At 47.8% G+C, this 11,643-nt stretch overlaps 1 protein-coding gene across 1 annotated transcript in view; it reads right to left on the bottom strand.

Moving 5' to 3' along the window:
- Papss (3'-phosphoadenosine 5'-phosphosulfate synthase) overlaps window positions 1–11,094 on the bottom strand; it is a 70,197-nt gene extending 59,103 nt beyond the window's left edge. The window contains exon 1 of the mRNA XM_084589729.1: window positions 10,862–11,094. Within this exon, the coding sequence (XP_084445855.1) occupies window positions 10,862–10,891 (30 nt within the window). The 5' untranslated portion in view covers window positions 10,892–11,094. The remainder of the gene's footprint in view (window positions 1–10,861) is intronic.
- Window positions 11,095–11,643: the final 549 nt, after the last annotated feature.

Below are 11,643 nucleotides of genomic sequence, written 5' to 3' on the forward strand. Positions count from 1 at the left end.
GCTGCAGCGACCCACATTTGAGTGGTATCCTTCAGAGATGGATTTAACCGGGGAGGCGGGCTAAGCAACAAATTTTACATCACGTCACCGTGCTGAGCCCTAAGTTTCCGACATAAAGTATCAGTACAAAAAAAAAAAAAGAAAAAAAAAAGGCTTGGATGCAATAACATGCGAACCTCGTTGTAAGCTATCACAAAACGATCATCTATGCAATGCATCACCGCACACTCTTCGCAATTGATTACATTCTTCCATCTTTCCATGGCGGCCACCTTCCATGGCCGCCACCTTCCATGGCAGCCTACTCCTCTAGAAGAGGAGAGTAAGTATAGCGGGGCTTAAAAGAACAAGAAAAAAGCCTCTGCCTGCGCCACTTTCGTAGGGGAATTTCGCTCTCTCCAATTTCGCCTACCAACATTATTATAGGCTTTTTCGTGCATCGACCTCGCCAGATGGAAAGTGACAGGTGGCAAGTGCTTGGCACCGCTGGTATTTTGCTCAAATGGAGCCGTTATGCTGTCGCATAGTACAAGATTCAGCTGTTTTCTCTGTTTTCGACCAATACTTCTCGTGGAAGCGACATCTACATCCGCGCCTACTATGCCACGAACGACACAACACTGCGAAACAATGGTGACCACTATATTGGTGCATAAAAGCGATTGTTTACACATTTTAACTGAAAGAAGAAAATAAACTGAGAAATTCGTCGGAGTATTTACTTTGCGACTAAAGAGGTATGTTTCATCTCGACAGCTTCAACAGCATTCTAAAGAAAAATCTGCAGGGATAAAAAAATACACATGGTGTATTACTATCTTCCCGTTATTAACTATACATAGTGAACTTCGAGGCACTGTGTCAACCTAAAGAGGGAAGCGCTGCTCTGTGTGCATAGTTGTGATACAAAAGAAGCGGTGCTGCCTTGTATTTCGGCAATAAATTACGATAATTACGATGAACGCCTCAATCGCACCGTAAGCGAAGGTGAGAATGTAGCAGCAAAAGAAAAAAATATAGAGAGAGAGTCGGTAGAGGACAGCCCGCTAAAATTTCGACTACCTGGGATTTTCGGCGTGCACTGATATGGCAACAGTACATGGTCGCCTTTTCTCGGCCGCCGCTGCCGGATTTGAACCCGGGTACTCCGGCTTAGTATATCCCAGCGTCCTGAGTAAGCCTTGCCAAAGGGCCGAGTATATGGAGCCCATAACGGGCATTGCTAGAGTCAGTTGCGTGCCTTTCATGACTCAGAATGTGGAGATGCTGGGAACATACCACTCACTTCCTTTGGTTTTTTATGGGGTTGTTTTAAGCAGATGGGTAAAGCTGCCCCCCCCCCCCCCTTCTTTTTTTTTTCTCTTTTCAGAACGGTCGAAATTTACACGCTTGTTGTTGGAAAAGTGCAGAAAATGAGTATCTGTAATTGTTACGCGAGCTAAAAATGTTTAAGACGCGCCAATTAACAGAGCACTAATCGGGACATGCAATGAAACACAGACACGGGCGCTCATGATTTCATGCGCTTAATTTTTTTTTTTTTTTTTTTCATGGATCGATGACCCGGTTAATTCCGTCTAGAATTTTGAGGAATATTTATATGCGCGAATCCTCTAAGAGCTTTATTTCTAACTGTAATCATCCCATTGTCATCGGCGTTTGATCAGACATCCTAGACGTTTCGGTTTCTGATATTTTGCACGGGGGACGCGATAGCGTTTGAGGCCCCCTTCTGCAGAAGATCTGGTGATGTGAGCGCTGGCGCGACGCCGTGAGACCTCTTAACATGGCCGATTTGGCAGGAGCTGCCAACTCGGGCTTCCCATTTCGCATTGAGCCAAATCGAACCCTTCAGGATCCTTGCATTTTCAGCCTGGCATGCTACCCTTAGGACACGTGCAGACTCGTTCATACGGATTGGCTAAGTAAGCGGGGATTTATGCCTATGTCGGGTGGTCTTCAACATAATATAGCAGCTCACAAATGCTCGCTAAATAGTATGTTCTTATAAGATAACAAAGGAATAAAATAATTAATTAGTAATTATGTGAATAGCAGAGTGCGTGTACGCGAAAGAGAATCCGCATGGGGAGCCGTAAGACGGGACCATTAGCGTCGTCACATAATACCTGTGAAGGCGGAGCTTAGGTGTCTCCCTCCTCCACCTCCCTTATTTCTCATTCGTTATGCTACCAGCTAGCCGCTCTGAGCGCAAGATTGCGCAAAGCTGCATTCTCGGTCCTAAAATATCGCAAAAGACGACTCCCTTCATTTCATAACTACAAAAATAATCAAAGTACAGTACTGGCGCCGTGATCCGTAAGCTTGCATTTTCCGCTTCGGATCCATTTGGTCCCCCGGCACAGGTTGCGTGACGAAGCGACCGGGCGATTGGCTCATTGGCCAGTGCACTTCAACATTGGCTGCATGGCGTAGCCAGTGACTAGCCGGTGGATGCGGCGAATTGCAATGGTTATTGCTGACGCCGAGACCCGCTATGCTATGACTGCGGTGACTGGCCGCTCGCTCACTCGCTGCTCTCTCCTGATTCTGCCGCCATGCTGTCGCCACTCCAAATGAAGTTGAAAATGGCTCCTTATGGAATACTGCCCCATCAGAAACGTAATATTATTGCAACAGTCACCTTGCAGAATCACCTTGGCGGGCACCCGCAGACAGCACATGTGCTGAGCAACGTTTTTACTTGCCAGTTCCTGATGGGGAATTACTGAAAAAGTCGCTCAGCGTAAAGTGATCATCCTTTTATGAAACCGAGGAGAGTAATGTGCATGTTAAATCGATTTGTTTCCAGACAACGCACCAGCATTCGTTTGAACGCTGGTCACCGCAATCATACTATAGCGGGTCTCGGCGTCAGCGATAACCATTGCAATTCACCGCATCCACGAGCTAGTCACTGGCTACGTCATGCAGCCAATGCTGAAGTGCACTCGCCAATGAGCCAATCGCCCGGTCGCTTCGTCGCGCACTCTATGCCGGGGGACCGAATGGATCCGAAGCGGAAAATGAAGCTTACGGATCACGGCGGCAGAACTGTAGAATAATTATAGAACATTTCTTTAAAACATCTTTTCAAGATAAAGCATACGGTACTTGTTTAAAGGGCCCATGAAAAGCTATTTACTAGAATTATGAAATACGCACTAGCAACAGGTATCTCATCAATCCTCTCTGCAACGGAAACATTTTTAAGACAGCTTAATTAGCACCGAACAAACGGGTGATCGAAAATGACCTCCTCTCTCCCATCAACTAAACCCATGACACGGCGGGCACAAAAAAAAAAACGAAAAAAAAAATCAATTCGCGACGGCCCGCTCGCCTAACTTGAGAGTATCCAATGAGCGGCCGCGCCCAGCATTCCCGCTGACGTCAGTTAGGAGGCTTGCGCACGTCGATATGTCGCCCAAATCGGCGGCTAGCGGTCGCCAGGACCACCTTTAAAAAATTATTTACAAATCATGTCCCCGTAAAGCTTTCAAATTTGTCTAGAATACTCATAAAAACCACCTCTATGAACTGCTTGCATTATAATTTTACCCCAAGTAACATTTCCTGGGCACCTTCAAGTTCGTTCAGTCAGCAGAATTTAAAAGCACCAATCGGAATAAACGAACACATTGAGGGCTCGTCCTATCCTGGTAAAAAAATCGCTCCCTTCTTTTTTTGCAAACACAGGGTCAAATATGCACGAGTCGGCGCAGTTTCTCGACTATCGGTACAATCAGGACACTTCAGTACTGGTAGGAGTAATCTATACAATAAGCTGTATGTACTGCTCCAGTAGCGGCCCCGATCTTCTTTGGTTAATGCCCTTGTCCGGAGCACAAAACAGCAATAATCCGAGACTGTTTGACGCCATTCAGGCTTGTCCGCTCGAGCGAGCGAATAAACGTTCAATTATAGATTGTGACGAGTCCCGACACACGTGAAAAGTGCCTTCAGTCCAGCATTCCTGCGGCCTTGGCTGCGGTCATGTATATTCGCCAGCTGTGACACACGCGGTTGCGCGTTGTCAAGAACGGCGACAGCGAGTCGCTCTTGTAAGCGGCCATGTGTACGAGCCCGCAGGTCAGTGTATACCCGCTGTCTAATTGACGAACAGCGCTCCTGGACCTGCCGCCATGGACCATTTGGAGAGGAGCTGGCAGTCATATGGATCTATAATAACAGTTTTAAGCCGTGTTACAGGGCGGCTGCCAACCGCTCGTCAAGCAGATGATCGAGAAGACGATGGAGGGGACACTTATTGACGTCCACCTTAATGGTTCCCCGTCTGCGGCTTGCTCTGAGGATCCTCGTTTGCATACATTCACTATGCTATTCGATTAATCACTGTTCCCTTATTTTGCGCATTTGTTATTCCAAGCATACTCGCCAGTAAACAGTCGCATTAAGTGAAATACCACCCAACAAAAATATAATGCCCCGTTCCAACCAAATCGTACGAACGTGCTTGCGCTGCCTAAAGGCAGCTCAGGTGGTCGAAATTTCCGGAGTCCTCCACTACAGCGTCTCTCATAGCCTGAGTCGCTTTGGGACATTAAACCCCACAAACCAACCAAACCAACCAACTAAAGGCAGCGTGTCTAACCTCCACCCCCGAGATCTTGACAAGGCCAGCCCACTCAGCAGCCTACGTCACGACTGCGGATGGGCAATAAATTGCTAGCAAATGAAGATGCGAGTGCAGATATGAGTCCAGTCATGTGGTGTCCCCTCGCCATTTAACCCACGCCTTTGCGCGCAGATTCATTGGCTGATAATTTATCGCCCATCAGCTGTCGTGATGTTCGCTGCTGGGAGAGAAGGTTCACTTGCCACATAGCGCTAAACAGACACAGCGAGATAAACAGGACGGGCGCTGTTCGACTGTGTCCGTGTCTGTTTCGCGCTATGTGGCAACAACTTGCCCCAGTTTCCATTCTGAGAGAAAAGGTCGTGAACCGGCCTTGTTTCATTCTCGGTGGTGATGGTCTAAGTCGGGATCCAAGGGTCCCAACCGCCTTCCCATCTCAAAGGCGAAGCCTTAGTTGGTAGCGCCTGCTCACTCTGTAATGGCATGTGATCTCGTGGTATCTCACAACATGATGACCAATAATGGCGTGTCATGCCACCTGCGAACCACTTCCTGCCCGTTGTTTTTAGCTCGCAACGCCGATGCTGGATTTTTTTTGGAGAACAGGGCATTTAACGCTATCACGTTAAAATGTCTCCCAGTTTATATGGCTGCTCACGTGTTGAACCCCTACCGCGGCAGGTAGTCATTGTCTCCTTTCTTCGTAGCCATGTGGAGGGATAAAGGAACTGTTTCCGGCTACGTTACCCCGTTGCATGCCAGCCTCGACCATCGGGTCTTATAAAGCCGAGGCGTGGACCACGCACGTCGGTCCCTGGCTGACCCTGGGAACATCACATGCGGATACCGCACAATCCACGCCACCTCAACGACCACTTCTTCACCATCAAGCCAAAACCTGGCTTAGGAGTTTACATGAGTGCGCGAGCATGCGCAAAAATGAAGTTACCAGGACACTTCTTCCAGGACTGGCCCGTCCTCCATCTAGGAACATTTGAGAAAACGAGCCCAAAACTTGGCAGAGTGTGGCCGAGAGACTCTACCTTTCTCTTGCCACTCTACAAAATATAAATTATTCCCAGTCGTCTTGTTCCTACCATTATCCAACTCCTCTTCCAACAGCACTCCTATCCTGGGTGGAACGGGCTTCTACATGGCCGAGGATCCGGGGAGCGGCATCCGAACGTCATATACAACAGCGTGTACGAATCGACTAAGATTATTCAAATGTTTATAGATCTTCACAGCAGTATTGAATGCAAAGAACAACTATCACCGATTACTGCACCCGTGTAGCACGAAATTCAAGCACAGCTCGTTACATCTGTTTCAATTTTGCGCTATTTGAGGAAAACAATTTTTAGAGAGTCACGTTGGGGTGTAAAGTCAGGGAACACACTTTATTTTCCACACGTACCCGTTCTTCAAAATACTCTCCTTCTCAGTCCTTCATTGGATAAAGAAAGCGTCGTGGTTGGATCAGAGCATCCACCTCGCATTCGGGAGGTACTGGGTTCGATCTCGGGTGCCATCGGGTACCCACCGGTTTTTCAATGGGTACAAGCTTTCCCCCGGCCTGATGCTCGGCTCTTCTGGGGTGAAATGCTTGGGAAAAAGGGCCACATAATGGGCTTTTGCCGCGCGAGGTGGACTTATTGTTGTTCGATGGCGGAACGGATCCCTGCCACATCGGCGCAACTATTTGGCCATGACCCCTTTTCCCAAACATTTCATCCCAGAAGAACCGAGCATCAGGCCGGGGGAAAGCTTGTACCCATTGAAAAACCGGTGGGTAACCGGCGGCACTAGGAATCGAACCTAGTACCTCCCGAACACGAGGCGGATGCTCTACCACAAGGCCACGCTTCGGTACCAGGGTCCTTTCAGAAGGAAGTTTGCGCGATTAACATTTCTTCACACATTATACTATAGCAATTCGGAATTTGCTCGCTCCCATCTCCTTCCTGCTCCTCACTTCTCATCCCGCCTTGACCATGCAAACAAAATCCTCCCAATTTTCGCACGAACAAAAAAAAAAAAAATACCAATACTCACCACTCTCTTTAGCAATAAATGAATGGAATCAGTTGGCGTCAAATATCGCTGTTTTGACTGATTTATCAGAGTTTCAAGCAGCATTGCTAGTTCTTCAGACGCATCGTAATCAATTTGCGCGGTTTTGTCGTTCCCTGTACAGAGCTTCCTTTCCTTGATTCTTTCGGTGTCATCTGTGTTTCTGAGTCGGTGGGATCTCAAATGGTTCATTTATCATCTTTTTTCTGGTTTTAGTTTCTGTATTCATGGTCAGCTTTGTAGTGTCGGTCATGCGCGATGTGCATGTTTTTCCCTTTTGCTGAAATCGCTGCACATTTTTCTCTTTCTACAGTTCTCTGATTATGTTGAAATGTTGCTTGCCCGACTATTTTTTCTTAATTTTGTATAAAGATTACTATGACTAGATATATAATTCCCTCACATACCACCATAACATAATCTGTTATCCTGTTTTTGTTCCACCCTGATTTGCTTCCACATCCCCCCCCCCCCCCCCTATGTAATGCCCTATTGGGCCTTTAGGGTATTTCAAATAAATAAATAAATAAATAAATAAATAAATAAATAAATAAATAAATAAATAAATAAATAAATAAATAAATAAATAAATAAATAAATAAATAAATAAATAAATAAATAAATAAATAAATAAATAAATAGCGGGCGATGTTCTACTTGCTGCACCGACGGCTGGTTCTGAAAGAGGAGGCCTGTACAACTGCTCGGGGATGTCGTCCGATCAGTGGGAGGAGTTACGAGGAATAGGAACGAGATGAAACCGGCATATCCGGGATAGATAGGGTGTCCCGGGTGGCCTTAAGCTTCGCCCTTAAGTGTAGGACGCGATAGTTTCAGGATTCCGCAGGATCCCAGCGATGCCATTCACTAGACTGTCCAAGCCGTCTGTGTTCTAAATAGCCATGGCGGGTTGTCGGACACCGATATAATTTTGCACCCCAGGTTGACCAGTGCCAGTTGTGATAAGGTAGCCCCATAGGCCACCACTTATGCTGGCGGCGACGCCGCTTAAGCCAGGGACGAGACCCTAAAAACTGTGCTTTAAAAAAGCTTGAGGAAATTTAAGCTCTATTTTTTACGAGAATCACGTTATAACATTAATGGCTCCCATCTGCGCTAGCGGCTACCCAAAAGCCCACCCGACACAGACACCTATAACGCCCTCTTTAACCAAGCTAACGGACACGCTTGCGTGGCCTACGAGTAGCGTGTCTTGTTCCTAGCCCAAAAGTCCTAGAAGGTTCGATTACCCCCTCCCTCACTCGCCCATCCGAAATGACAAGCCCGAGTTGGCAGCGCCTGACATGCCAAGAGACATGCTACCCCAAGGTCCCTCATACACGTTAGTACGGGTTCTTTAAACCGGGGATTTAAATCTATGTCGCGCGGTGTTTGGCATAATCTGGCAACTTACGGCTGCATTCTTAAGAGTATTCGAAATAACAGAGGCACAAATCAAACGATTAGTGATTGAGCGAGTATCGAAGTGCATTTAGGCGAAATCCGCAAGGGGAGCCACTACTGGCGGGGGCCATTAACGCTGTTTCGTCATGTCTCAATAGCGAAGTTTAAGTGTCCCTATATTTTCTAACTCTATGGGTTTGCAGCCCTAATTTCATGTACAACAGTACAGTAGCATGCAACCTAAAAAAAAAATAAAAAAGGCAGCAGTTGCTATGGGCCATCGTACGCGGCGTGTGTATTACTTCGTTGAACTGTAAACGAAATCAGTTTTTTGAAATTTGACCCTCGCAAAGAAGCCAAACACATCGAAATTCTTGAGTCTAAAATTCGGTCTGAAGCTTATTTCTTATATGGGTAACCACAAAAGCCTTAACAGTGGACTACTTTATGTTGCAGAGGAACTGTGTGTGACAGTTGCTACATATATGAGTTGTATCGGACTATAGATACTTTGAAATAGGTTAAAAAAACAAAAAAAAGGTTGGTTTGTTTGGTTCACGGGGTTTAACGTCCCAGAGCGACTCAGGTTATAAGAGACGCCGGAGTAGAGGGCTACGGAAATTTCGACCACCTGGGGCTCTTAACGTGTGCTGGCATCGCACAGCGCACGGGCGTCTTGCTTTTCGCGTCCACCGAAAAGCTGCCGCCGCGGCCGGGATTCGATCCCGCATTCTTGAGCACAGTGGTCGAGCGCTCTAACCACTGTGCCCCCCCCCCCCCCCCCCTCCGGGGTAAGAAAGAAGTTCGCCTAAGATCTTGAAGGGATCCCTAAGTTACGAAGGACAGTGTAGTAGAAGGACACCAGAATAATTTCGACCACCTGGGATCCATAATTCGCCGCCATCCAAACATGGCTGGCGCTGTCGGGTTTGAACCCGCGTTCTAGAACTCAGTAGTCGAGCCTCCTCACCACTGAGCCATCGCGGTGGTTCTGTTCTAAAGAAAAAATCATGGAAGAAAAAACACTAGGAATATATGGCAATGCTGCTCTCGTAGCGCCGACAGTGAAGTCAAGATTTTTCGCAAAAATATAAGTTTTGTACCTTCTGTGACAAAGACTCAAACAGGTGCATAATCCTAACCATAAGAGAGAGAGAAAGAGAGAGAGAAAACGGTGTCGCGTACCATAAATTTTAGTAACAAACCCTTTCTTTTCAGCATCCATTAGTTTTCCCCGAGAGCTGGGCAGAAGCTTAACAAGGGGAAATCATTTATGTTTTTCTTTCGAATCTTTCTACCCTTGATTGCAAATCATGCGCCCAAACTTTTACGCGGTATTCAGCTCGTACATTAGATAAGCCATAAGGCAAAATGCTTCTCTCAATTAGGATACCAGTCGTTCAGGGCAGCGCAAACATTTTGAATTTCTATTATATATGATAAAAAATAACACAATTGACTGGCACCTTATTCCACGAGACAATATCGTTTTAAGCTTTCGTCGCCTATTCGAGTACACTGAACTTATCTTGGCATCAGTAGTTATACGAGTGCCACGTGAATGGCATGAGTCAATTAAGATGCTTTGAGCAACAGGAACGGAAACTGCAAAAAAACAACACAAACAACAACAACAACAACAACAACAAAAAAACAATGAGGCACAATTTTGCAGTGCCGAGCGCACGTGCGCATGGCAGCACAGCAGGATGTGCAATAGTCAATGACCCCTATAATTTATTTTATTTTTCTATATTCAAAGCCTGTTTCACAGAACGACTCTTCCTTCCGTTCATTCCGCTCTTTATTTTTGGCGGTGCACAGGATGTGGTGCTTTTATGCAAGCGTTCGAAGGAAGATGGCAGCACTGCATCAAAGATGATTTTCGGCTTACACAAAATAATAATAATCATTAATGACATCACAGACGGAGTATTCTTGTGGCGATTCGTTTTCAGATAGTCACCCAAAAACTCTCAGGGCCTGAAGGCAACTTATTGACCGCGACTGCAGCCCTCACAAAAGCTATGAAGTGTATTGTTTACCAAACCCTATTAGTTTGTGTGATTTCGCTCTCAGCAACACAGCCAAAGCCGTCGGGATGCGCAAGTGTACGAAATAGATTTTCTTATGGCAGGACAGAAACACGGGATCCAATAAAAAGACCTCGAGCGAGACGTGTAGCTTCCCCTAAGCAACGAGAATAAATCAGGTATGCATATAAATCATCTGAATGTCATCACGCCAGCACTATTTTTCATCGTAATTACTAAATTATCCGGTATTCTTTCTTTTTATCTTGTGCTTTTAGTGGCCACGAGCGATATACATCGATATGTGCGGAGGGAATGCACTCGGCTAAAACGCGGCAGCGCAGTGAAAGCCACAGTAGACGCCGGCAGCCCAGGGGCCAAATTCACAAAGCCCGTCGGAGTAGTTTCGCGACTGGCTGGCGCCTTAGGCGTTAGGCTCCCGTAATTGCCGGGGTCAGGGGCGCGGGTCAGCCGCGAACTGTGCTTCCGTGCGAAAAATTTGGCGACAATCTAGCCCCCGATTTGCTGGCACCGGGAGATGTAGACTCCACAGCGCTGACACTTAGCGAGTTTGTCCGCGCGCTGTACCGGCGCTCCATTCATAGCCACTAGCTGTCGAGTGCTGGCGCACCTCGCGGACCCGCTTATCGTGAGTTCCGTTATCGTCGGGTGCACCGGGACCGGCTCGTTCTCCTCCGTCGGCGACCAGGGGAGAAGAAGCCGGTCCCGGGGCTCGGATCGTAGCACTCACCCTGTACTGGAAAGCGACGCAGTTAATCATGGTGCTTGGCTGCAGGCGGCTCGCAGCGGCGGCGGAGGCGGGGCGCGCAGTACACGAGTCGCACTTGTGCGGGGCTGAAAAGGCCGGGGCACGCTCGGTTGGCTCAGGAATCTGTCGCACACTGTCCCCGCGCACACAGCCGCTCCGACCGGCAGCAGCTAAGTCAGCTGTTGGCTTGAGCGTCGATATCAGCCGACTTACGTCAGTTTTTGTCGAGCCCTTATAAAGAAGAGCGAGAGAAAAAAAAAAAATACGGAGCTGTTACAACTGTCCTTCGTCCTGTCCTCGGCGCTCATTTGCCCACGGCCCCCTCCCTCTCCCTTCCGTGCCTCCCCTCCGTAGAATGGGCCGTGTGTTTTTGTTTTTAAAGCGGTATCAAGCGACACGCTGCTATGAATTGCATACCGATAAGCGGACAAAGATGTCGCGGATGCTGCGCGGCCGCTCTTTGTGTGCGCAGGTCCCGGCTCGTTCATACTCCAGTGCGCATGTCTTAGGCCCCGCTTATCGGGGAAAGTGGTCCCCTTATCGGCCGCCCTTTGTCCCCCTCCACGCGCAGGGGTGACACTGCGCGTACGCGGCGTGACACTAATTGCCGCCACCGGGCATCCGCGTGCAGGGGACGATAGCACCAATTGCGGGCGCCTCTCGGCATTTTATGGACGTGTCTCGGCCCCGTCGCGCCGGGAAACAACCTTCCGGATGGAATCCCGGACCATCGCAGGACAACCCCTTTCCTTACTGCGACGCCT

The sequence above is a fragment of the Amblyomma maculatum genome, chromosome 1 (genome assembly GCF_055883805.1).
Source record: "Amblyomma maculatum isolate TAMU_Amacu chromosome 1, ASM5588380v1, whole genome shotgun sequence".
In the NCBI taxonomy this organism is placed as follows: domain Eukaryota; kingdom Metazoa; phylum Arthropoda; class Arachnida; order Ixodida; family Ixodidae; genus Amblyomma; species Amblyomma maculatum.